General features: G+C 50.6%; 1 protein-coding gene across 6 annotated transcripts in view; it reads left to right on the plus strand.

Moving 5' to 3' along the window:
* GRB10 (growth factor receptor bound protein 10) overlaps nucleotides 1–27,404 on the plus strand; it is a 171,002-nt gene that overhangs the window by 63,847 nt on the left and 79,751 nt on the right. For all 6 annotated transcript variants that reach the window (XM_059170619.1, XM_059170618.1, XM_059170616.1 and 3 more), the window contains one exon: nucleotides 12,489–12,585. In XM_059170619.1, the coding sequence (XP_059026602.1) occupies nucleotides 12,489–12,585 (97 nt within the window). The remainder of the gene's footprint in view (nucleotides 1–12,488; nucleotides 12,586–27,404) is intronic.

Genomic DNA, 27,404 nt, shown 5'->3' on the forward strand with positions numbered 1-27,404 from the left:
TGGGCCTGTTTGCTCTCACATCTGAGGCAAGACTTTGCAAGAGCTCGGTGTAGGAGCTTTTCCGCTGTGGCTTAGGGGACACAACCTTCGTTCTGCCCCATGTGAGTTCTGGGGGTCCTTCTGCCTGCTTCTTCCCGGTGGCTCTTGCCCTGACCTCAATGGTTTCCATGCATGTGTAGCCAGTACTCGGCTGACAGCCTGCCCGGCACCCCACACAGGTCTCCCCGAAAGGACCCCCTTCCTCATGCTGCAGATCACGGGCACTCTGGGCAGTGGGTTTGTCTCTCTCAGAGATAACCGTCCTGAGCCGCCTGCTGTCCATGCACAAAAACCATTTCAGTGTTCTGCTCGTTTAAGGAGAGAAGGTCTGTTCGAAACTTCATACTCCATCTTGGTGGCATGTGGTGTCCAGAATTCACTTTGGAGCCCAAAAGAAATACAGAGACCATGTGGTCCAGAGACCTCCCTTTATAGTATTTTTTTTTTTTTTTAAAGATTTTGTATGTTTTATGTGTTAGAGGGAAAGAGAGCAAGCAAGAGCTGGGGAACGCAGGCAGAGCGAAAAGCAGGTTCCCTGCTGAGCACGGGGCTCGATCCCAGGACTTGGAGATCATGACCTGAGTCGAAGGCAGATGCGTGATGGACGGAGCCCACGGGTCCCCCGAGACCTCCCCTTATAGAGCAGGGAGAAGGCACGGGTAGGGAGTTTGTTTCCGAATCACGGAGTTGACACGGTGGTGATTTGTAAACATTTGGCTCACATCACAGTAACGGTTTTCATTCATGAAGGATGTGATGACCTTCTGGTGACCCACTTGGGGGTCGGGACCCAGGGGTCCTGTGCGGGGAGGCGCTGACCAAGTCCGGCAGGACCGGCCCCTCTGGGGCCAGAGGACCCAGTTCCTTGTGCTCTGGCATCTCTGCTGCTTCTTCGGTTGGTCTCGGACACTTGCTTTGCTCAGAGCTCCGTGAAAGATAAACCTCCAGGGAGCATCAGCCTGACTCCTCGGCCAGGTCCTTCATCATGCTTCTGGAAGCTTCTTCCCGCCCCTCCCTGCTCTCCTAACTTCCCTCTGAAGATAATCACACCCGGCTCAGGTGTGGTGTGGGAACCTGGGTGGGAGGCAGGAGGGGCCCGGGCTGGAGCTCGGGGCCAGACCCAGCTTCCTCATTCCACCTCCAGATTCTTGGCCACGGGCTGCCGTTCACCCCTGGCCTTCTGGCCTCCACTTGCTGGAGGGACTGAGAAATGAGGTAGAGCCACCTCCAAGAATTACATCACAGTAAACCCTGGGGCTTTTTCCTGGTCAGCCAGGACCAATGAGAGCCCTTTCCAGATTTTGAAATGGGAGTTTTGAAAAGTTCGCAGAAGAGGTGCCTCTTGTTGTTCTGCTAACCATGGGCACGCGGCGGGGATGTGCCGTGTGCTGGGCGGGTGTGGGAGCTCTGCTGGGAACACAGCCCCATCTTGGTGCACCCTGAGGACCGCGCGCCACCCGCTTTCCTGTCGGGGTTTGAGTGTGGATGTTGCACGGGTCGTGTTGCCAGGACAATGCCGGAAGCTTCAAGCCAAGGAACACGGGTTTGCATGTATGCAGAGGCTTTATGGTCCCCATTGGGGCGCGCACAAGATTGTGACCCGCATTTCAGAGAAGGGAGCTCAGGTGCTGAGATGCTGAGGGATGTCACCATGGTGAGGTCACCAGAACGTGGAGCCTGATGGCCCCAGCGTCCCGGCTGTGCTTGCATTTTGTTAATGAATGCCCTCTGCTCTGTCCTTTTTGTTTGGGTCTCTGTGTAGCGAGGGGACTCCATTCCCTCTGCCTCCAGGAGGGCCTCAGCTGGGGGCCTGATCCTTGAGTCTATGGGGAGCTCGGTACTGTGACCCCGGGGATGGGGGGGCGGGGGCAGCAGGAGGAACGCTGGGCACCAGGCCCGTCTTCCAGAGCTTCGGGTTGTGGCTGGCCAGAGGTGGCCCAGGTGGGATCAGGACGCATTTCATTCCATTTGGAAGTTTGTGGTTTCTTAGATTGTTCTCATTGTCCCGGTTGCATTTTGACTGGGGAGGCGCGTTGAGGGCTCTGATTGTCGGCTTTATTGATCACTGAGCAGCATAGAGATTTCCGTCCTGTCTCCTTGGCCGGGGTAGACCTTAATCTCGGTGTGGGTGCTACTCGCTGACCGTTGTAACAAATTCACGTTAGATGCGCACTTGTGGATGTCTTGGTCTCTGTTCATTTCCCTTTCCATGAGGGTAGTGGTCCCAGAGAACAAAGCGAATGGGCAGTGGAAGTTGGGGCTGGGCGCCCAGCGATATGATGTTCTCGCTGTGCCGTTTCTGCCCCCTGGATGGGGGCCCAGCCGTTGGGCCTCCCTTAGTCACCGTGTAAATGGGCCAGAGGGGTCCTGCCTCCCTGCAGGGAGTGGTTGGCTGGAGAAGGACAAAAGGGCAAGCTGTGGGCCTGGTGGAGACATGATTTCATGAAGGGGGGCCCTCAGTGCCCCCACCCAGACCTGTCCTGCTCTTCTGCATTCAAGAACTTGGGGGTAATAGTGTAGGGCTGAGTGACCCAGTGTCGTCGACATTGATGAGATGCCCAACTCCCCAACCTGGGCCAACAGTGTGTGCAGGTGAGAACCACCAACCCCTGTCCCGGGGGCCTCCATCCCAGAAAGCCTGGGGAAATCCACAGCGGCCTTTGGCTTCCGCATCTTGACCGTTCTCTAGAGTTATGGACATCCCAGAGGATGACCCGAATAGCTGTGAAAAAAATGTAGGGGTCGGGGCATCTGGGTGGTTCAGTTGGTAAAATGTCTGACTCTTGATCTCTGCTCAGGTCTCAATCTCAGGGTCATGAGTTCAAGCCCCATGTTGGGCTCCATGCCCAGTAGAGCCTACTTTAAAAAAAAAAAAAAATGATAGCAGCATTTTAGTTTTGACAGAGGCTGTAGCTTATACTTAAAATCTGTAAGTTAGTGACTTAGGAAACTGTCAGCTTCGTATGAAGAGCCAATGTGGACGGTAGAACTAGTGCCAACGTGTGAGGCCGTCGCCGCTCTATGGAGCATTGGGCTATCATGTTCCTTATTGGTTAACATTTCATGGACGTGAAGTTTCTGGCTCCCTTTTCTGAGCCACAGTCATTGTATTGCTAGAGCTCCGAGACACAGACCCCTTGTGAAAGTGTGGATGTCCCAACCCCTGACCTTCGGGGTCCCCCCACCCCCCCGGAGTGATTGCTGCCCACTCCGTCCCTGGGCCAGACTCTCTGTGGTCTCCTTCCCCAGAGCAAAGCCTGGGCTTTGGTACTAGCCATTTATAGCTGGTTTCCCCATATGCAGGTCCAGAATCAAAGTCCTGGAGGAAGCTAGAGGGCCTTGCATGTGCCGAGAGTGGATTTTCCCTTCAGGGGCTGCAGGGGAGGAGGGCAGGGTTCTGATCAAGGCCAGTCTGGGCAGAAGGCCTGCAAGAGATGCTGGATTTGGGTCGGCCGGGGGGCCGAAGTCACGTAGGATCCCCAGGCCGGCACAGGCAGAGCAGGGGAGAAGCAGGGAAAGGAAGGGCAGACCGTCTTCTCTTTCCATTGCTATGCCCGCCCACCCCATGCAGCAGGCCAGTGAGGACACGCAGCCGTGTTTTGGGGTTTGTGTGTCCTCTGGGGCAGACTGGAAAATCCTGCTGTGAACCCATCTCCCGGTTCTCAGACTGGTGAAAGCTTTTGTGGGAGTATTTCCACTTGGGAACTGAGTGGGGGCAGGGCCAAGACGGTTGTGCCGTTGGGTTTGATGGAGCTCATTTTTTCCGTAAGCTACTTCTGTTCTCTGCCTAAACAGCTAGGGAGTGAGTCCACAGTCCCCAGGTTCCTTCGTGTGTACCTGGGGTCTACCCTCCCTGTGTTCTGCCGTGCCCGCCTGGAAGCTGATGTCACAAATGGCTCTGCCAGCTTCTCCTCTGGAGGGAACAGGAACAGAAAACGGACAGGAAGTCAGGCACGATGTTAACTGCAGTTCCGTTCTGTAGTCATTCACGTACATCCGGTCTGCTGTGCTTTGTCCTGTCCTTGTCCTCCTGCTAAAAGTTGGTGGTGGAGTCTCAGTAGAGGTGGAGGCGGGGGAGGGAGCAGGTGGAAGGAGTTGGGGAGACACAGGTGTGGGGAGGTGGTGGTAACAGCGGATTTAACAGCGGATTAGTAGGAATGCGCGTGAAAATTGCAGCTTGTTAATTACGTACACATGTGTCACACACATAACGACACGAAATCTTCCACATTGTCCCCCGTGAGGTGACCCTTACCCAAGGAGGGCTAGTGCCTCTCCCAGGCCCCTCAGCTACTGATTTCTAGAAATCCTAGAGCCAGTGCTCTTACCTGGGAGGTGAGCTGCCCTGCCGACTGGGGAATGCCAGATCAGAAGATGGGGAGAAAATTGACGTGGCAAAGGCACTTTATTTTGGGAAAACCATTTGTCAAGCTGAGCCAGCTCTGGGCACGAGGTTTCTCTGTAGGGCGATGGAAATGTTCTAAATTTAGATTGTGGTGATAGCTCTACAAATACTGTAAATTATATTAACATTCGTTGGATGGTACATTTAGGGCAGGTGAAATTCATGTTAGGTAGCTGATAGATCTTAATGGAACTGCTTAAAAAGAAATAAAGGATTGATAGACTGCCCTTCCTTCCCCCTCGCATTACTGAAATGGATGTGTTGGTGCCTGGTGTTGTAGAGTGGGCGAGCGAATTTAAAGCTAGGTGGTTCGTACACTACCTCTGCTCCTAATGTCAAGAATCCGGACACTCAGAGGTCGTTGCAAAGAAAGACGTGTCTGAAGATGGCATACACAGGACGGTGTGGGTTTAGGGCTACGGCACTTGGGTGCAGTGAGGTTTTTGTGAAAGTCTGGTGGTTTTCTAAACAGTGGCATTGTCCCTGCCGTGCTTGGTGTCTTACCGTTTTGGAGAAGAGTTTTGGTTGCTCTGAGGAGTGGCGGTCCAGGTGTTCTGTGTGACTCAGCAGCTTGGATCATTGCCATCCAAGTGGGAGGCAGTACCCTCACTCCTGGAGAGGGCGGCTGGCGTGGTGAGTAGTTACTAAAATCCTAGGAGGTGTTTTTTTTTTTTTTTTTTAAGATTTTATTTATTTATTTGACAGAGAGTAAGACAGTGAGAGAGGGAACACACGCAAGGGGAGTGGAAGAGAGAGAAGCAGGCGTCCCACCAAACAGAGAGCCCGATGCGGGGCTTGATCCCAGGACCTGAGCCAAAGGCGGACGCTTAATGACTAAGCTACCCAAGTGTCCCCAAACCTAGTAAGTTCTAATAAAAATGAGTAACTGTAGCTGGGAGGAGGCTGCCCAGGAGATGTTTCCCACACACAGCTGTGTGTGTTTGAAAGTCGTGGACGAAGACACACACACAGTTGACCCACTGGGCTTTGGATGGCAGGGAATTTGTGATAGAGACTGGAAGGCGATGCTTTCCCTGTTAGAACCAGGGACAGATGCTGGGGTCACGCCTTCTTCACTAGGGCAGGAGGCTCATCTCTTAGTAGATTTTGATTCTGACTTGTTCCATGACGTCAGCTGTGTTTTGCATCAGCCTACAAAGGCTATGCTGATCGTACTTTACAAGCGTCAGCTCATTGTACGTCGGAGTGGGACCCCTTTCCCACCGGGTGACTGGCTGCAGGGTGCCGGAGAGGGGTCTGGAGGGAAAGTGAGATGCTGGACCCTGGACCGTGGGACCCATGTCATTTCTGTTCTTTCCCTCCCTGACAGTGGGGTTAGCCAGCGCCGCTGCGGGAGAGGGTGTGGGGGCGCTGGGCACACAACTCAGGCTTAGTTTACAGCCTGAGGTGGGCGTCCCTGGACTGTCCCTGCCCCCCGCCCACAGTATTGTCATGCATTGTTGTTCGTGTGTGCGGTGGGGGGGCTTATCTGCATGAAGAGTTCAGCTTGGAGGTTTTGATGGAACATTTTGTTGGAGACTTGTGGAAGCCCCTCATTCTGTTCTCCCTGGTGTTCCTCTTTGGTTTTCTCAGCAGAGTAACAAAGGGCTGTGCTTTTAGTCCCCTGAACACCTTGTGCGCCGAATGGGAGCGAGGACACAGCCCCGACACCCGCCAGAGAGACATGTCTCTTAGAGACCCCTTGTCCCTGCCATTCACAGCCTGGAACATTATACCTGCTGGACAAGCGCTTTGTTTATGCCATTTTAATTTAGTCCTCCTGGCCAACGCATGAAGCTGCCCGTCGGCCCCAGGACACAGCCGATGCAGCAGTCACATGACTCACGGACAGGTGTGAGCCTGGGACTGGACCCAGAGCCTGGCCTTCTGCCCTACGCTCCGCTTTATTCCCGGCAGGCACAGTGCTGACTGTCCCGCTCTCTCTCCTTGAAGTTCCCCACCTGCTCCCCGAGGCTCTTGTCAGCCTGTGGGGTTTTTTTGTTTTGTTTTATTAACATATAATGTATTGTTTGCCCCAGGGGTAGCGTACAGGTCTGTGAATCATCAGGCTGACCCGTTTCACAGCTCTCACCATAGCAATTCCCTCCCCAGTGTCCATCCCCTAGCCCCCCATCCCTACCCTTCCACTCCCAGTAACCCTCAGTTTGTTTCCTGAGATTAAGAGTCTCTTATGGTTTGTCTCCCTCCCGATCCCATCTTGTTTCATTTTTTTCGCTCCGTACCCCTCACGATCCCCCGCCCTGCCTCTCAAACTCATATCAGAGAGATCATTGTCTTTCTCTGACTTACTTCACTCAGCATAATGCCCTCTAGTTCCATCCACGTCACTGCAAATGGCAAGGTTTCAGGGGGGTTTGCTGGCTGCATAGTATTCCGTTGTATATGAATAGATCTTTCTGCAAAGAAGACATCCAGATGGCGTGGGTTTTTAGCCAGGAAATGGCTCAAGCCGCCCCGCGAGCATCTCTGTCTCGAGAGCGGGGTTCCTACTCCCACGAGAGTGGGCGTCTCGTGCTGTCTGACAGGCAGCCTGGGTAGCGAGGTGTTCTCTGCCCCTTTGTTCTTCGTGCTGGGCCGCATGGCCTCGCTTCCAGCCGGCCTTCCTCCCCTCACTGTAGGGGGCAGAGGCATCCCTGCCCCGCGTCTGGGGCACACACTGAGTAAAAGAGCACCGCAGGGGGAGGGGTAAGAGGCCATATTCCTCGGGGCCATCAGAGAAGCCTCTGAAAGGAGGCGGCTTCCTGGCAAGGCCTTGAGGATGAGGCCACGGTGGGTGTGGAGGGCAAGGCAGAGAACATTCTGGATGGCAAAGAATCGCCGGGGCAGAGCGGGACGGGGCTGCCTGCTTGCCATGTCCCAAGGTCGCCAGGCTGGGCAGGCGCCCCCTGGATTAGCCTGTGAAGTGAGTCCCTGGGGCAAGGTGCACAGACAAGCCCCGTAGGCCTGGGGATCTGCATTCCTCCGCAGTTCCTCCTGGAGAGGCCTGCTGGGTCTAACCTTGCGTCCACACCCGCTGCCCTGACGGTTCCCAGCCTGCTCGAGACACCTTGTCCTTGGTGATCCTTGAGCCCTCGGGGGGTCTTCATTAGCCGGGCACCTGCCTCCGTGGGTGGGCAGGGCTCTCGCTCAGCACGTCCAGTGGGCACGCTCCTGCCAGGGGAGGACGAGTGCTTCAGGGAGGGGGCTGGAGGGGTCCAGAGAAGCGGTTGGGTTGGTACCCCAGCCTGGGGCCAGCAAGAGGCCAGAGGGAGCGAGTTGGGAGGGGGCACTCGTGTAAGCCCCAGAAGTATGACAAGAAGGAAGTTTCTAGAGGACAGCACTGCCCAGCTAGAGGCTCCATCCCAGTCCCCTCCCTGTGCCCCACCGCCAAGTCCTGTGGGAGCTTTAGGACCAGCCCGCTGCCCTGCAGGGTCTTCCCCCAGGCCCTGCATGGCACCCTGGGCCTCCTGCAGAAGGACACTGGAAGTGCTGGTTCCTGGCCCTAAGGGGAGGCTCACTAACCTGGAACAGGAAACCCACCACGACAAGCAAAAATGAGCCCCGGGAGACGAGGCCGGCACAGGGACAGGCTTGTTGCTCCTGTCCCAGTTTCCGTGACCCTGAGCCTGGCCAGGTGCCAGTATTTGCCTTTGAAGAGTTGGTGCCTGACCTTCCCCTGCAGCCATGGTTAGCTTCTCCTTGGCTGGCTTTATTCTACAAACTAGCAGTTTCCTACTATGGCGTCTTTTTTCGCTTACCAGGATAATAGGGTTCTTGTCTGAAGCATCTGCCTGTTGAATTATGTGTGTGTGTGTGTGTTTTTTCTCTTTGACTTGGGAGTCTTATATACAAACACATGAGCCCCGCGTCGGGATTTTGTTCTTGCCGCTGCTATTTGTTGTGCAAACCTGTCCGATTTGAATGGTCTTTTCGGTACAGAGCTGACAGATAAAGTATAGGGTCCCCAGTTAAACTCAGACAACTCGCAGGAATGTTTGTTAGGACAAGCCTCATGCAGGGCCCAGGACTGACTGACACCTCGTCTACCTGAAACTCCCGTGTTGCTTGACAGCCTGCGTTTGCATTGGCTAAATCTGGTGACAGGGTTGCCTAAATCAGGTTTGGAAGGTCCTTCTCTTCTAAATTGATGTCTCTGTGGGGTAGGTCTGCTTGCCACTGATGAGAGGAGTGCTTAGGGACCGTGGCGTGTGGAGGAGAAGACAGGGACTCTGACCTGGACTTGAGTCCGAGCAAGGGACACCCGGGGTCTTGTGTGTCCCCAGAGGGACAGGCTAGGGGTGAGGCCTGGGTCGCAGGGAGGCTGGACCCCTGGTTTTTATTCTCCTGAGCTCCGTGATGTCTGATTTCAGTCAGATGGTCCATAAGCAACGTCCAGATTCGTAATGGGTAGTCATTGCTCATTTATATGTAAGCAAATACACCAGAAGAGAAGCTTTAATCATTAAAGCAAACCTTGAAACAATTCGAGAAGAAGAAGATCCAAGTAAACGAAGCGAGAGGGGAAGTGTGTGCCAACGAAAACGTGTCCCAGGCCGTGAGGATGGAGAGCATGGCCGTGGCTCCAGGATGAGCAGGTCCGTGGGACCCACGCGTGAGTGTGGCCACGACTCAGACACATGTGTGCATGGAGATAATGAGGTGGGAAGGAGGTGACCTTCCGGCTCAGGCAGAAAGGGTGGAGTGAACTGGGGGCCGGTCTCTGGTGTCAGCTCTTCCCGTCCACGGGTAGCAATGTCAGCGAGATGAGCGAGGAATACGTCACGTCGGAAGAGAGACCAGAATAAAACTTATACAGATGCTCTCCAGTGTCCTTGACGAGGTCACGCTTGTTCAGGGTGGTGAGGCTGTAGCCTCTGGTTCCCTTGAGAGAGTAAGGAGGCAGTCACCAGCTTGCCTCGACGAACCGAGAAGAAGAGTTCAATGGACTTGCCTGTGTTGAATTACACTTCGGAGAATCAAAAATTCAGTTAAGACTGCAGACATACAGGCTGGGAAAGCATTTGCAACAGACAGGAGCAGCTGTTTCTTACACGTGGGGAACTCATCCTGGAGGAATAATGAGGCGCAAACCAGGGTTGCCAGTGGACAGGGGACGTGCACGTCCCTAAGCTGGGTCCTTGCCCAGCCCTGGGCCCTGGGTTTGTACCTGGTGCTGTAAATAAAGGCTCCAGCAGTTCTGGGTGGTGGGCGGGGTGGGGGGGGATGGTTGTCACTGAACCCATTTTACAGATGAGCTGGTTGAGTCAGACTCCAGAGAACTGGCCCCCAGGGGCTCAGCTCCGGAGGAGTGGGTGGGCTTGGCTGATTGGAAAGGCCGGCTGCCCTCAGGCGCTAGTCCAGTGGACCCATCAGAGGGGAAGTCCAGAAGAAGAAGGACAAAGGGCTGAGAAGCTCTGGAAAATGGTCAGTTTCAGTATTTAAGACCTGCACTGAAAACCACAGGCTGAGGCCATGGTTTACCTCTGGGATTGGCAAGAAGAATTTCCAGAAAGATCACCAGTCTCGGTCTGTCGCAGAGATTATGAAATGGGCAGTTCTCCTCTGTTTTGGGTGGAAGGGTAAACTGCATGAATAAGATTTTGACAGTATGTATCTCGACTCAAAAAAAACCCCCAAAATACGGGTGAAACCTTTGGACTAGTGGCTTAATTTCCAGGGATCCAGTGGAAATAATCGGAAATGAGGGCAGGATTTTGTGCACAGAGGTGTTGATGGGATTGTTACGTACAATGTCGGAAACTTGCAAGTGGCTGCAAGTGTGTACCAGAGTAGTTTAGGATCTGGAGAGAATATTTGCCAAGATTTTAACATAGTATCTTGTCATGTTTGTGGGGGAGGGAGAGAGGCAGGACACAGGATCGTTCACACCCTGTGATTTCCACGGGGTCTGCCTTGCTGTTGGGATTCAGGTGCATTTTAATTATATTTCTGCTCTGTTCCAAAAATTGACCTGCTTGTTTGAAAATCTGGAAAAGAAAGAAGAAAAATACTTATCCCAGATGGTAAAGAGCCAGTTGGGTGGAGAAATGTAGGCTGTGGAATCGCAGAAACCAGGTGGGATGACCTCAGTGGGGGGGCTGGACTGCATTTGAGGGTCTGGGAGGTACCTCATTGTGCCCTGACCCTGACTGCCCAGCTCCGTCCTCCGCACCCTGGCAGGGCTCCTGCTGGGTTTGCTCTTGCCTCTGGACTCCGTCTTGCAAACCAGCTCCTCTCCTCTTTCCCAACCAGAACCTTCCTTTCTTCACAAACCACCTGCTCATCGGGAGGGTGCGGGCTCAGGAAGTCGTGCTGCCCGGCCACCCAGTGGAGTGGTCCAGGGCTTGGAAGCGCGGATGGAGGCGCTTCGTTGCCATGGGAAATTTCAGAAAGATGGACTAAAATTCCGTAATGTGTGCCATTTGATTATGAATCTTTTTTTTTAAATCAAGATCGCTTGTAAAGCCCGTGCAATCCAAATGTAACATAACATTTTCCATAAGTAATTCAAACAGTGCACGTAGACGAACCACGTTTGTGCTTTTTTCTTGTCTCTGGAAAAACAGACCAAAAACCAACAGGGTATCATCTGTGGGTGAAAGTAGAGGGGTTCACTTGAACTTTTTTTCTTTAAGCTTTTCTTTAGTATCTAGATTCTCTTAGTTAGCACGTATCGCGTTTATGATTAAAAAACAAAAAGAAAGCTATTTGTTTTTTGGAAAGACCAGCAGTGAAGACATGCTCTCAGGCTTGGATCATTTCCCCCAGATTTTCTGGGGGAAGATATGGCTGTGGCTGGGCCTTCCCAGGCACCGAGCTCCCTACTTCTGAGTGGTAGATAAATACTGGTGAGCTGACCCTTCTGGTCAGCAGTGCTCCCCACTCTGCCTCCCCAGCTCTAGTAAGCGGACCACACTGCGTGTGTGTGCACATGGGTGCGGAGGGATAGAGTATCATCCTCCTGTTTCTGTACCCCCAGGTTTAAGTCTCTGGATGGAGAACTGTTCACTGGGGAGCATTCAGGTGATAAAGCGGCTTGTCAAAATGAACGAACTTTTTTGAGTTTCGTGGGCAGCATGAGTGGGAAGGCACATGAGTGGGAAGAACCCCACCACCTGGGTTCTAATGCTGGCAGGGGGCAGTCAGGTGGACATAACTTTCCTGTCCCGGAGTGTCCCCAGCTGTGAAGTGGGAGTCCAGCCCTGCCCAGTAAACTCTGCATACACATTTGCTGCTGTTGGCATAGGTAAGGGTGAAGTTGCCGAGTTGGCTGCTCTTTGTGCCGATGGTAATCTTCCCCTGCAGACACAGTTGTAAAACCTAATTATGGAGGTAATCCAGGTGCAGTGTAAAAATCTCAGAATTTCTTAAATCTGAAAGAGGACTTGAACCTCTTTCTGCCCCACGTTAATCCCTGCTAGTGTTCCGTGTGTCCCTATGAAAAGGCCCATTTTCTTTACCCACGTTTAACCTGTTTTTCATTGGGTTGATTATAATCTCACAAAGATGCTTTTTCCTAGAGTTGTGAGGTTAATTGTAACATTGCTGTTTTAACTTTTGCCTAAAATTTTTGTCCTCATCCTGACGTCTGGGGGGGAAAAAAAAAACCACGGAGCCCTTCTTTGTAGAGCCGGCCAATTATAAGCAGTCCCTGGATGTTTCCGTTCCAGATAACAGACCGCCTAGGGCTTGATTACCAGTAATTGTTGCAGAAAATGCCTGTGCTCCGTGGAATGCTAATGATTTCTATTCGGTGCTCGAATCCAGAAGCTGACAATAATTCTTTTTGAATTGCTATTCAGGCAAAGCCATTTAAGCCTGAGACCTAGGGTGACTTGTCTGCTGACGCCTTTGCTCAACAGTGGCACCTTTCCACCATTAGCTTCCCTTTTACGGTGTGTTTTAAACAACCAACCTTTAAACACCAAGAACGTGAATGCGTTGAAGTAAGAAACTGAGGAAGAAGGACTGCAGGGAAGGGCGGGTGTGGACAAGTGTGAAATGCTCCTTTTGACCAAAGCCTTTGTGTTCCCGTCTTCCCCAGGACCAGGTGGAGCAGACGCCCCCTCTCAGTCCACGAGATCTGGCGGGACCGGGCTTCCCAGCACCATCGGATCGGGATCGGCTCACAAATCACCAGGGTAAGGAATGACAAAAACAGGATGCCACGGATGCCATCAGCCCCAGCAGCAGCTTTGCCCCTGTGCTAGGACTTCGTATTCTGTGAAATTGTGCTGGGCATTCACATGAGAAAAATTCTGATCTTGGCTCTTTTCTGCTTTAAAGGAAACAAATTCTAGAACAGGAAAAAAAAAAAAAAGACAAAACTTGGCTGCAATGTCCTGATATACAGGTATCCCCTGCTTTTCGAAAGTTTGTTTCACACAAGACCTACCTCAGTACCTGTGTTTGCTCACTTAGAGAAATCCAAAGAGGATTTCTGCTTTTAGAAACAAAGATTCGGCACTGCTTTCGGGACACCAGGGTGGCTTAGTCGGTTAAGTGTCTGCCTTCGGTTCAGGTCATGATCCCAGGGTCCCGGGATCGAGGCCCGCATTGGACTCCCTGCTTGGCAGGGAGTCTGCTTCTCCCTCTGTCTGCTGTCCCTCCTCCTTGTGCTGTCTCTCTCTCTCTGACAAATAAATAATTAAAATATTAAAAACAAGAAAGATAGGAAGACCCTGCATTGCTCTCACAGGGGGCCATTCTAAAGGCAGCGGGCATTGAGGAGGACGGCGGCCCTGCCAAGAGCCTTCCCCGCAGCCGCGCTCAGCATCCAGCTGTCACGGCTTTGAGCTTGGAGCACCTGCGCTTTATCTCTGTGTATTTTGTTCATCCGCGAGCCAGATCTGTCTTTATTGGCATCGGAGGAAGTGGAGACAGGTGGTTTCAGCTCTTGGCACACTCACCCAATTTGTCTTATGCATGAAGGGTAATCGCTTCTTCGTCTTCCATCATTTCGGCTTAGGAAAAGTTTCATAGGAACACTGAGCTCTGAATAGTGACGAGGAGTCAGTCAAATGCAGTAAGCAGAACCCCGAGGTCAGTTCCACACGTTGTCTCAGGATGCAGCCCGGAGGGAACCCGACATCACCTCTCAGGGCCCCTGCACGGGGCAGTCCCTCCGCTTGGCTTCTGGGTGTTGCTCTCCGGCTGGTGTTGTGTGTCTGCACACTTGCTGATCCTCCGGCTTGCTGTGATGACTTTTAATCCCATTCTGTTCACTACTGATGGGAGCAGCACAGGAAAGCAAGGATGGAGGTTAAAAGCAAATTAGGTCTGGGGTGTCTGGGGGACTCAGTCATTTAAGCATCTGCCTTTGGCTCAGGTCATGATCCCAGCATCCTGGCATCAAGCCCTGTTTGAGGCTCCCTGCTCATGGGGGAGCCTGATTCTCCCTCTGTGTGTACTCTCTCTTGAATAAATAAAATCTTAACAAAACAAAAAACAAAAGCAAATGAGGTCTAAAGGTGCACGCTTTGATACAGGGGAAAAGGGGCACCCCGGGAAAGGAAATGGTATGACTGGGGGAGGGCTCCGGAAAAATGCCCACAGCCCATGGTGTGGATTACGGGAAAGTTTAAGTACAATACGGGGTAGGCTTTAGAGCTGGGAGGCATTAGAATAATCAGATTCTTGAAATGGCTTAATCTAAAAGAGGTTGAAATTTAGCAAAAATAAGAGCTGGGAGCTTCCCATGACGTCTAAGAGCTGTTTTCTCAAGTGTGAGATGCTATGTCAAGCAGTCGGGATTTTCTGTGTTGAGCATAATGTTGGAGTCATCTTTGAGGACACTTGGCAACAAGAAAGAACACTGATTCGTTAATACAGATTTCGATACTTAGGGACGTTTTAATTGATGGCATTTCACTGCTTACTGTTGGTCTCATTTAGACTTAAATAATCAAAATCTAGGTAGTAATATTCGTGTAAAAATCTGTGTTGATGCCTTAATCAAAAAGTTAGGAAAAAATTATAATGAAAGAGTTTTTTAAAGCTTAGAGCTTGGGGTGGCTGGGTGGCTCAGCGGGTTAAGCATCTGCCTTTGGCCTGGGTCATAGTCTCAGGGTCCTGGATCGAGCCCCGAGTCGGCCTCCTTGCTCAGCAGGGAGTTAACTTCTCTCTCTCCTTCTGCGGCTCCCCCACTCATGCTCTCTCTCTGTGTGTGTCAAGTAAATAAATAAAATCTTGAAAAAAATAAAATAAAGCATAAACCTTTTCTAAGGTTTAAAACTAAGGATCCCATGGATGTCACAGCTGCTTGGTTAGTGGCCTTGAGGGTTGAGCACAGAAGATGGAGTGAGCTTCATGCAGAACAGGGCGGGTTCCCTTCCTTGCTCCAGAGTTACACTCCGGCCTCTGAAACCGAGGGTCAGACACATCCCAGCACTTGAAGCAGGGCCAAAGGGAACCAACGAATGTGCCTCCACCCCTGACCTTGGATGCCTTCCCTCCAATCCTCAGTAACTCTGCCCCCACTGCACGTAAAACAGGGAAATCAGAAGGACTCACTCAGGCTGGACCACAGGCCAGAGTGAGTAGTGCCCATGCTTATTTCTGCTGGGCTGTAGAAGCCCCCAGCAGCGGAGGGCAGTTCAGACCGGGGCCCGGGCAGCGTTCCGAGAGGCAGCAGCGGTGCTAAGCGCCCCGCTCCGTCCCCACACAGGGAGGGGTGGGAGGAAAACAGAGCACAAGCCGCCCCCAACGAGTCTGCAGACTGAATTCCTTAAACACTGAGAAGAAGCACAACCACCACAATCAGCAGACTGCCGCTTTCCAGATGCAGTGAAGGTGGGTCTGACCATGGCTTTGAAGGAAGCATGTGTGTGCTGCGCGGGGAGGTGATCGAACGTGTCGTGTCATAACGGACACCCTGAAGCACAGTGGGGTGATGGGAACAGCTAGAGGGGAGAGTCCGTGTGTTAGAAGTGAACGGTAGAGTTTCTCGCATTTTCAAAGTGCTGGATTCAGTCCAAGGAGAATTCATTTCAGGGTTCACCTCCCTCCGGCACAGATGGACCTGGGAAAACATGAGTGGGCCCTTGGACACACACACTTCCATGTCCCGGAGTGTGCAGGTGGCAGGGAGAGGGGGATCTGAAGAGAGGCTGGTGGGAATTGGCCAGAACGGGCAGGCAGTCCCCAGAGCAGGCTCAAAGAACCAAGAGGAAAAGGGAAGACTGATCCACATTGGGAAGCATCTGGCAAGGTTCCAGAAAGCAAAAGGCAAAGAAAAGGTCTTTGGGGAGAACGCAGACTTCCCAGCGCCTGGACGGCCATCGGATTGGCAGCCTGCACAGACCCAACAAGTGCCAAAGGAGAGCCTGGGTGTTTTCAGAGCCGTGAGGTGAAAGGGACCATCCGTCTGGGAGTTCACACCAACACGTACTGAAAGCAAAGGAAAGCTTTTTCAGGTGAAGATTGAGAAGATTTGTGACTGGCAGTCTTCTCTGATTCATTCAGAGCTGTCCTTTAGAAAGAAGATCATGAACGCCTTGCAAGGAGCAGGGTATGGGACACAGCAGTGTGCGGAGAAAGGGACGCCATGTCACAGGGTCAGTTCCATACGAACTGTTCAACGAAGGTTAAGCTGAACTTCAGTAATTAGACGCCCCAAGTGTGCATGTGTGTCTTTTGAGGTTTGCTCTCTGTGTGTTATATCATAGTATCATTTGAGGGTTTGCTCCGTGAGCAGTTATATAATAAGACTCCCGTTGGGGAAGTAGAACATACAACGATTTGAGATTATGTTAGAAAAAGTATACTTATTACATATTTTAAAGACTGTATTTATTTGAGAGAGAGTGGGGGGGGGGTGTAGAGGGAGAGAGAATCTCAAGTGTAGAGCCCGACATGGGTCTCGATCTCCCTACCCTGAGATCATGACATGAGTCGAACCCAAGAGTCCTGTTCTCAACCATCGGGACCACCCAGGTGCCCCCTTAGTTAACCCCTCAGTTATGTATTTTAAAATCTTAGTTGCAACTCAAGTATCAACTGTAGTTATATGTGTATATAGTTTCTAATCTAGCAAAAAAAGATATGAGGGGATCTATATTTAACAAAAACAACCAACATCAATAGAAAAGGAAGAAAAGCGAGATGTGAAAAATAAAAAGGACGGCAAGCAGAAGTACAGGATATGATTGTCGGAGTAATTCTAAGCATTTCTATAACAGTATTAACAGCCCCAGATTCATAGAAATAAACAGAACTGTGCTCCCAACAGACTGTTGATTCTTTTCTAAAATCTGTGTAGCTTTTTAAAAAGGTGACCACATATGGGAAACTGCACTAAATTTTATTTTATATCTTAATTTATTTATTTTTTTTGCACTAAATTGTAAGCAGTCTATTTCATGCAGACCACATTCTTTGGCCCAGTGTGATTAAATCAGAAATCAAGAGAAAAAGTTCAAAAGGTAAACATGTAAACGTGTGTGGAAACTTTAAAAACACACCGTTTCCCCACTCGTGGATTACAGAGGAGGTCATAATGAAAGTACCAGTCATTTAGAATTGAGTGTACTAGAAATTGAGTGCTAGAATTAGTACTAGAATTGAGTGTATTAGAATTGAGTGTACATTAGAAATATGAGTGTACTGCAGGTAGAAAATGGTATTAAGGTGTTTGGAACTCCATTTCTCATCTTGGCAGAAAAATGGAAATTAGGAGCATGACAAATCAAGAGTGCTAAGGAATGTAGAGGAAGTATTTACAAAAGCGGAGATCAGAAATTATGGGAATGATGAGGAAACATCAAAAGGGGGAGCAAAACCAAAAGCCAGTCTTTTGTAAAATCTACCAAAACCGCAAGCCGCTGTCACAGACACTCAGGAGGAAGATGGGCACACAGGGAAACCATGTGGAGAACACGTCGGGGAGTTCAAACAACAACACAAGAAAACCATGAGCATCCTTGTGAATGTGAAAATAGGAAGGAAATGGATAACTGACTGCAAAAGCATAAAAACAAAATGACCAGGGTGCCTGGGTGGCTCCTTCAGTTAAACGTCTGCCGTCGGCTCAGGTCATGATCCCGGGGTCCTGGGATCGAGCCTCATGTCGGGCTCCCTGCTCGGTGTGAAACCAGCTTCTCCTTCTCCCTCTGCCTTCCACTCTGCGTCCTTGTCCTCTCTTTCTCTTTGTCAAATAAATAAAACTATGAGAGACTGTGGACTCTGAGAAACAAACTGAGGGTTTTGGAGGGGAGAGGGGTGGGGGGATGGGTGAGCCTGGTGGTGGGTATTAAGGAGGGCACAGATTGCACGGAGCACTGGGTGTGGTGCGTAAACGATGAATCTGGGAACACTGCATCAAAAACTAATGTTGTACTTTATGGTGACAAACATAACACAATAAATAAATAAAATCTTAAAAACAAAAAAACAACAGCAAAAATCCAAAATGGCACACCCAACACTGACAAGCATGTTGGAGCCACAGAAACTCATTCGCCGTCCGTGGGAATGCAGAATGGCACAGAGGCTTAGGAGGGTGGTTTGGCAGTTTCTTGGAAAACTAAGCTTACTCTTACCGTACGGTCCAAACAGTTGCGCACCTTGGTATTTACCTGAAAGAGTTGAAAACGTACGTCCACACAAAAGCCTATACAGGAGTGTGCATGGATTTACTCATAATTGCCGGAAAGCTTGGAAGGCACCATAATGTCCTTCATTAGATGAATGGATGAACAAGTTGGTCCGTCGAGACAGTGCAGTATTACTCAGCGCTACGAAGAAAAGAGCTATCAGTCACAGAAAGGCAGGGAGGAAGCTGGGGTGTGTATTCCTGTGTGGAAGGAGCCGGTGTGGCCAGTCGACATGCGGTAGGATTCCAAGTCTGTGACGTTCTGGAAAAGGAAAAGCTGTGGAGACAGTCGGGAAACCAGTGGTTGCCAGGGTGGTGGTGGGAAAACACGGCCAGGCAGAGCTGAGAGGAGTTAGAGCAGTGGCGGTACTGTGTGTGATGTCATGAGGATGGATGTATTTGTCCAAACCCATGGAACGTTCAACACCAACAGTGTTGACCCTGAGGTCAGCTGTGGACTTTGGCTGGTTATGATGTGTCAGCAGAGGGTCCTCTGTGGTAAAAAACAAACAAACAAACAAACAGCCGTTCTGGTAAGTGAAGTTGATCATGGGTGAGGCCATGCTTGTAGGAGGGCAGTGGGTTTGTGGGACATCCCCTTACCCTCCTCTGAATTTTGTCATAAACCTAAGATTGCTCCAAACAAATTCTTAAAACAAACAACAACAACAAAAGACCCTGATCTCATTAGAAATAAAAGCTATCATGGAGATTATCTAAGGAAACCAAGACTGGTTTGCCTGTATAGTGCTTCTGTAATGTTCTATGACATGACAGAATGGATAGCTCTGTGAGTGGTGTGGACAGCACTCAGAAGTTTCAGGTACAGAATTTGGAAGAAATAAGAAGAAAGAGGAAAGAAAAATGAACCATAATTTGACTCTTGGCAAAATACAAAATCTTAATAAAGAATTAACTCCGGCAGAACGGAGTCTGTATTCAGTACCATTGCCTCAAGGGTGTTTTGGGTTTTGCATTGAATGTCACAAAACCTTGAAGGAGCAAATCATTGCTCTCTTTCCATGAGTTGTTGGAGAGATAGGGAGCAGACCCTCCAATTGTCTTACAGTGCTCTGTAGCTCTGCTGGAGACGGACAGCACAAGAAGTCCACATACAGGCTGGGCATATTTTACATTATCATACAACCCTGAAAACATTAGTCAGATTTACCCGTTTGCCTTAAACATCAAACAAATGTTATTACCAGGTTGCGTTTATTATAATCATGGAAGGATGCTTTACCAACGTTAGATGGAGAAGACCTTGACACATTCAAAGATTTAAGGGGGAAAAGTGGTATCTTACCAGTGACCATAAGAATATATACAATCCTGAACTTCTATAATACAGAACAAGTGATGAGAGCAAAACCCTGACTAAGCCAGCACTTTAGGGAACCTCTGCAACCTGTCCCAAGCTTATAGCATCCATCGTACACACAGGAGTAATATTAATCGTGTCTGTGAAAATCACGGAATCACACCCAAGTGCCTGCTGTCACTAGAGGTCTTAGCCAGTGCAACAAAATGGTTAAACAGAGAAACAGAAATGCAGACACCGAAGTAGAGCAATGAAATCTGTGCCTGTTTGCAAAGCACCCAGACAGAAAGTCAGCACTGACTTACAGACTTTTAAACTGAGTGAGTTCTTTAAGCTGGCAGATACAATATAATATCGACAGATCAAATGTAACAATTGGAGATAATCAGGAAGAGGAATGTAAAAAGAAATTCCACTGACAGCAGTCACAGAACCAGAAGGGAGCTAGGAGGACATGAACCTTGATGACCTTGTAAGTTGCTGCTGAAGGACATAGACAAGATGTAAACAGTCATCCGTGATTCGTGATCACTTTCCCGTGATCACGGATCCGAAGCCTTAACTAGAGAAGATGCTGCATGTTATCAAATGTGTCTTTAAATTTAGCGCACGTGGGGCCATGTTTTGCAGAGTTTTGGTATGACTTGTCAGATGGCTTCGAACTTGATTTATTTCTAAGACCTCTCTCCACCCAGTGTGAGGCTGGAACCCACAACCCTGAGATCAAGAGTTTCATGCTCTACGGACTGAGCCAGCCTGGTGCCCTAGATAGCTCGTAACTTAAATGTGGACAAGTGATAACAGAGCTTCTTTAGGACCCATCGCATTTGGGAAAGTGTGTTGGTGATTCAAGGACGCATAGACCTAAGGACCAGAGTAGATGTGTCATAAAGAGCACTGTGCATTTTTGGAAACTCGGTTCAGCTCGGGGAAGTCCCAGCAGAGCAGGAAAAACCTTTGGGCCCAGGTGGAGGGGGAGGTGGATCCGTGCCCCCATCCTGTCCTTCATCATCGATTTCAGGCCAATTCAATCACTACAAGTAGAAAAGAGCATTTTTTAAAAAAACATAGTCTTGTAAGAATGAGTCGTGAGAATCTTTATACCCTCAGGCCAAGAAAGCATTTCCTAGTAAGACTCAGCACCGCTGTAAAGGAACAACGATGTTTGAGGATACGACAGATAGACATCTGCGCAGGGAACAGCATTTCAAACATGGACTGGACCACTCCAGCCTGGAAAAAAAAAATCACTGCAGTGCAATTAACACGTGGACTGTTAGTAGCCTCAGTTTATTTTTAAAACCCTCTGAATAAGAGAGACGATCGAATAGGAAACCTGGCAAAAGGCACGCACAGGAAAGCGTGCTGTGTGCGTTTGGACCCCGGACACTTGTGGCAGGTAGGAAATGTGGCGCTCGAGCCGGACCAGGCCGTGGCCGAGGCTCCAGGTCTGGGGTTGGGATAGGAAGGCACAGCTCCCTCTGTCAGGTGTGTCCAAATTCCCCCTGCTCTTCTCTGCCTGTGGTGCCTCCAGCCCCAGGTCTGGACTGAGTGGGCTTGGGGAGGGGGGGACCCTCCTCCCTGCCTCTCTGAGCCGCCCCCCCACCCACTTTTACACCTGACACCAGGTTCAGTGCTTGGGTTTCTCCTAACAAGGTGCCCTGGGACCACAGGCCCAAATGGGAAGGAGGTCCCAGTGCTGTCATTTGCCTCCTGTGATCTGCAAGGCCCCCTCAGGCGCTCTGTTGAGAAGCCTGAAGGTTGCACCACGTGTCTGATGGCGATGTGGCTGGCTCTTTGCAAGGGACCCGGGGTTTAAAACAAAAGACTCCCAGTGACTTTCCTTGACCTGTTCTTTCTCTCTGGTGGAGAGGATTTAGTGCTCGAGCATTTATTAGCTCGTTCCGACGTAAGCAGCTTATTTTTGTGTGTCGGTAGCTGCACACGCTTCACACGTCTCCCTGCCCCGCCCTGCAGGAAGGATTGCATTTTCCTTTAAAAGACGGGGGTTTTGTAATAGCTAGAATTGCTCTTGACAGTCTTTTGAAGATATGCTCCAGAAGCAGCTTGTTTAAAATGAGAAAAGACCAGGGGTGCCTGGGCAGCTCAGTCGGTGACGCAGCTGCCTTCTGCTCAGGTTGTGATCCCAGGGTCCTGGGATTGAGCCCCACGTTTTGCAGACATTGTCCACGGTGCCCAGAGTCATACACCCAATGACCCCAGGGCTCCCGTGGAGACACCAGAGTCCAGCACTTGGCTTAGATCATCTGCCAAGTGGAAGAGACCAGAATTAGAAAAGAATGCCCATAGAGGTGAAGTGGATTGGGAAAGGTGGTTTTGTTTTGTGTCTCCCCTGCAGGGAGCCTTGGCCAATGTCACTGATGTAGGGGATGGCCAGGCTCGGGGCCTGATATTCCTTGGCTCTTATTTCTTCCAGTGGCAGCGCCCCAGGAGTGTGGGCGACTGAGGAACCACGTCGTGGTTTAGAATCTTTAGTAGCAAATAACGGTCTCACAAAATTGCCATGAAATATACTAATTGGACAATGGTAACTTGGAGTCCAGTGCTAAGACCTCCCGTGTGTCTCCTGTGTTTCCGCGGAGTTGTTAGAGCCGTGGATCGGGAAACTGAGCCAGAGATGTTTGGTCACTTGCCCAGGAGTGACCCAGAGGTCACTCAGTGTAGAAGTGGAATCAAAGCCACGTCCATGCATCTTCACCTTTGGAGGTAATTTAGGGGAAGCTTGTGACCTGCCCCTGATCGTACAGGCTGTTCCATGTAAGTGTTCCTTGAGGAACCATATTTTCCCGTTCTTCTGACATCGTGCATTTCTCGAGCAGAGGAACCATGTCTTACCATGAAGGTTCTGCTCTAATGCCTTGTTCCTACTTGTATCTTATGGATCCTTATTTAAGGAATTGCTGAAAGCATGTGGCGTAGATGTACTTGTGGGTTCCGGAAAGGCCCCCAGTTCCCACCCCGACCCTCCCAAGTGGGAGGCTCTGGTACTTCCTGGCGACCAAAGGCCTTCCCTCCTCACGGTGGTGTTAGGAGCATTGGAGGTGAGGTGATGGAGGGTGAAGTCAGAAGGTCAGCTAACTAGACTGTGGCTCGATTGTAGCTTTGGGACCCGGCTTGTGTCATGGTTCATTGGATGTCCGTATTTTACTCTGTTACCCATGAGGACGTCGTCATTTCGCCCACTTTACGCACGCACATGTGCACACGCGCACGCATGTAAAAGTAACTCTTGTTTTCTTAGTTCCTTGCCCTCACAGGGAAACGATGCTTTCCCCTCAAGAAAAGTTCTTTGTCTGACGTGTTCCGCGGAATCCTGAACAGTAACGAATATTGGCCTCGGGTTGGATATTGAAGCCAAAGTTGATCATGATTTTGATGCCTTCACCCTCCTGCCGTGCCTACACACCTTTCCTGAGGGCTGAGATGGCACAAAGCTGGGAGGAAAACCATATATAATCCTTCACCCACAGAGTGACAGCTTTCTGCCTTTTGGAAAAAGAAACGCATTCAGGCCACATCTAATGATTGCGTTTGCCCACAAATGGCGCTTAATGCTTCTTCTGCAGTATCCATTTAAGTGACGATATTGTAGACATTCCGAAAGGTGGGCTGTGTTTCTCTGTCCTCTGTTTCTTACCTGTTCAGGTGACTTCCCTGTTAAAAAACAGGTTCTTCCCCTGCTAACCAGTAAGTTCAACTGCACTGTGCAATGGGCACTCGTTTTCCTCTATTTGCAGGGGAGGAGACTGAGGCCCAGAGGTCAGAAGAGTCACCCAGATCATGCCCTGTGGAGTAGGAGAGTCGAGTTTGGCCCTGGCCGGTGGGCTCCCAATCCCCTCACCCCCAGCCACTCTGCCTCTGGAGTTCACCCTCCGTCCTTCAGGGTCTGCTCATGCCTTCAGGTTCCTCCTACTCCTCGGGGTTTTTAATGCGTCAAAATGAGATTTTAGAGGAAGGGGCTGAGTTTTCCTTGTGCTCAGAAACAGCCAGAAAGGTTGGACCCTGCAGCCCCCTCCCCTATCCTGGACTTGTGCTAGCACCATCCTTTGTACTCGGAAGAGTTTCTGTCTCTGTGAGGAAGACAGAACAAAAAGCCACGGAGGCACCTGCTCGCTCTGTGTTTCCCAGCAGCAAGTGAGCCGAGGACCTCCCGGTTCCCAGTTCCCCTTTGGCACTGAAACAGTGCACGTCGCCGTCTGTGATCCCCGGGTCTCCACTCTTCCTTGCTTCCCTGATGCTCTGACAACTCACACCTCCCTGTTTCCTTCCAGCAGCTCGTTGGAGCCCGTTAATGTTTCGTGCTTCCTTTGCTGTTGGGGTACTCACTGTTCATAGAGGGCTTTACCCCCGCAAGTCCTGTGCTCTTCTGCATGTTGGCTTTTCTTCCTCTGGCTCCTCAGCTTTCCTGTTTCTTACCTTCCCTTGACACACATTTGTTGCTTGACTGGGCCACGGCAGGCTCGGGGACACAGCAGTGAGCAGCAAGGTTTTAATTTATTAGCCATAGAACACGTGGACCTTTGCATCCATCTGAAGAAGTATCAGTCCCTTTTTGGAAGCAGTGGGTGTGATTTAGGTATAATTCAGTATTAAGATCAGTGATGAAAGAGTATCCTTGGTTCTGAGCCAAAGGCAGACGCTTAACCGACTAAGCCACCCAGAAGTTTCCTCTGAAAACTTCTTACACCTTGTTCTGTCTTACAGTTTGCCGAGTGCATGTCTGTCTGTCCCATTTCTTTCTAGGCTCCTTGAGATGAGACCAGGGATCACGTTTTCATTTTTAATCTTCGGGGAAAAACAAACAAACTAAAAAGAACGTTGGCTTTTAAGGCTCACCGGGGAAGGAACTGAGGGTCCACCAGGAGCTCTGTGACGCCTGTGTTTTCACCTCTCTGAGCCCCAGTTTTCTAATCTGTGACATGTGCGTGATAGCACGTAGCTCATAGGCGTGGTGTGAACATTGTAGAGCGATCCCAGCGAATGTTCCTGGGCTCCCCCCACGCACCCCCGCCCACGCGGTCTCTCTGAATTCCTCCTTGACCAGCACCAGGGCAGGGCAGTGGACATAGCAGACAACGAAGGTGTGTCCTGTGGGATACGGAATCAGACTCTGCTGAGGGCTAAGTGTCTGCTCCTTGGAGATGCGAGCAGGGCGTCCATGGCTGGAGAAGTGTACCCTACTTCTCAACTTACATCTGCAAATGGAGCTCTTCCCGGTGCGGAGCCTGGCTTCCCACTAAGCCCCAGTCTTCTGTTCAGTGTCTCTGGGCGATGCCATGCAGAGCGAGGCGGACTTAGGATCTATGAAGCCGTGTCTTCTCCTAGGAGGTGCAGCTGCATCCACAGTGTGTGTGTGGGGGGAGCCAGAGAGACTGTGGCCCGGAGGAAGAGGTGCTTTCAGAGGGAGAGAGATTTCTCATGGTGGGGATGCCCCAAAGGGAGCAGTTTGTTGGCCATTCTTCCAGATGCGGACAGAATCTCATTCTTCTGTCCTCTCTGTGACCTCAGGGATGACCCGGTAGATGCGACAGGGTCAGGGATGCTCATGCGGGCACAGCTCTGGCCTGCTGGCTAACGCTTCCTGCACCGTCCCCATGCCTGGACACGTGTCCTCCCTTGTTGGAATTAGTCCGGCACTTATCCACCTAGTGGCTATCGTGTCACCTGCCTGGCGGGCCTTTTTCCAAGGAACTACAGGATCGGAGGCTCGGCGGGCACCAGAGGGTTTTGGAATGCTGCCTGGCTGGCTTTCTAGAAAACTCAGCAGCTGGATTGATGGAGGCTGCTGACTCTGTTGTTTAGGTCTTCAACTCTTACTGAGCACCTGTTGTGTGCCAGGTGTGACGTTAGACAGTGAAGCAAAAGAGAAAGAACATGAAGGTCCTAGTCTTCCAGAAACTCAAGTTTAGCGAGGGGGGAAAAAAAAAGAAAGAAAGTTAAATGTAAGAAGGAGGCAACATGTCCAACTCCGGAGGCAGACAGATCTGGATTGGACTCTGCACCCCCATGTCTAGGGAGCTGAGTGGCTCTGCCTCGGTATCTTCAGCTGAAATCTGGAAAATACCTACTCGACTGGTTTGGTAAGAGGGTGAGGAACAGCCTGGGCTGTGAGGTACCTGGCCCAGGACCTGGTGCTTTCTAGGAGCTCAGGAAATGTGAGCTTATGCTTACCAGCATCATCAGTGGAGAGAGTAGAGATCAGACCTGTGGCCTCCCCCTCCTGTGTGCCCCAGCCTGGGAGATTGCTGCTTCTCCTGCGGCATTCATCAGAACAGACCACTTCATTTCTCTTAATTAAAAATAATTACCGTAGGAATAATAAGCATTTGGTTAGGGTTGCCCTCCCTTCCTTCCCTGACCCAGCTCCAAGGAGTTAGTTGCAGAATGAATCTGGGTGGGTCTCCAGCAGCTGTTTTCACAAACCAAAGCTGCCCTGTCACTCCCATTCCTTATTCATCGAGTTGAAGAGGGACACGGGATCCAGATTCCCAGACCCCACGGACCCCATCCAGAGTGTCCTGTCTTTCCTGTGAAACCCTGTTTCCCCCAACATCCTAGAAAGGCAGCTCCTCTCTCCTGGGCATTTCAGTTCTGGGAGCTGTGCCATTTCTTGGAGTCGCCTGGTATGTTCCCCTGGAACGACTTTCCCCATCCTAAGGCCTTGGAAATCAGGTTCTTCTTAGAGCTGAATGCCTTGTAGTTGACAGTCTTGCCTGTAAGCAGAGATCTCGGTTTAAAACTCTCCTCTTCTGGGGCACCTGGGTGGCTCAGTTGGTTAAGCCACAGCCTTCAGCTCAGGTCATGATCCCGTCATCCCAGAATCAAGACCCACATCAGGCTCCAGCTCCACGGGGAGTCTGTTTCTCCCTCTGACCTTCTCTCTCATGCTCTCTCTCTGTCTCTCTCTCAAATAAGTAAATAAAATCCTTAAACAAAAGAAAACAAAAAACCTCTCCTCTTCTGCCAGGAGTAAGCATAACCATTCGAGGAGCGTGTCTGGCCTCTGGGACACTCTTCTGCTGTGGCCCCTCCATCAGCTGTTCTCTTCTGACGGCACAGACTGCGCCCTGTGCTGCTGTCACTTCTTGCCTGTCCCTGTCCTCTCTTGCAAGATGCTCAGTCCTGGGCAGGACTCCCTCCCGCTAGCTGGAGGTCTGGCACTTGCTCCACGATGTCTCCTCTCCTGGTCTTTCCCTTACTAGCCACTGCCTGGGAGCAGGTTCAGGGTCCCCAGTGGAGTTAGTCAGATGTCCTCGCCTCCCTTGCTACTTTGTTTCCCTGGGGGAATCCTTTCTCAAAGCAGCTTGGAGGGACACGGTTACGTTCAGGTGATGAGCACCCTGTTTTGTTAACATCTGCGTTTCCAGTGCCTGGAATGATGGCAGGTATGTAGTTGGTGCCCAGTAAATGTTTGTGAAATGAGTGAATTTTACGCTTACGGAGTTAAATTCATGGAAACCGAGCATTCATGTTGAACGAGGTAATAAGGACTCCCCAGTGTCTAATTTACCTTTAAAAATTTGCCTTTTTTGAGAGGGCAGTGCTGGTGATGGGTGGACTTTTGGACTGGATTTCTTCCTCTTCAAGTCCAGTGTTTTTAGACAAATATTTTTAGGATTGGTGGCAAGTGAGAACCTTCCAGAATGACCCGCTGTTTACATAGTTACGTGCGCCCAGTATCTGCCTGCTTCATGATGTAATGGAAGAATGAGGGGTCCGGACTAGAGGTCTGGAGAAGAAACTCGGTAAACTGAAAGAAAAAGACACAATTAATTCTTTTTTGAGTGATATTTTGTGGCCCTGGTTCTGCCCCCCCCCGCCCACCCAGTTGTCTTCTAATAGTACAAATTGCACTCCTAAGTCTCTGCTTTTTTCCATAATGTGTCGCTGAGGTCCTTGGTCCTTGCAGGGTGGGATGTAACTTCTGTGGAGTGGGGAACTCTTCTCCTGTGCTGTGTGTTCCCACGCTCAGAACACCTCAGTCCTAACAGGCCTGCAGCGCTGTCTGGGTGCTGCGTGCACCCGTG

The sequence above is a fragment of the Mustela lutreola genome, chromosome 4 (genome assembly GCF_030435805.1).
Source record: "Mustela lutreola isolate mMusLut2 chromosome 4, mMusLut2.pri, whole genome shotgun sequence".
NCBI lineage: Eukaryota > Metazoa > Chordata > Mammalia > Carnivora > Mustelidae > Mustela > Mustela lutreola.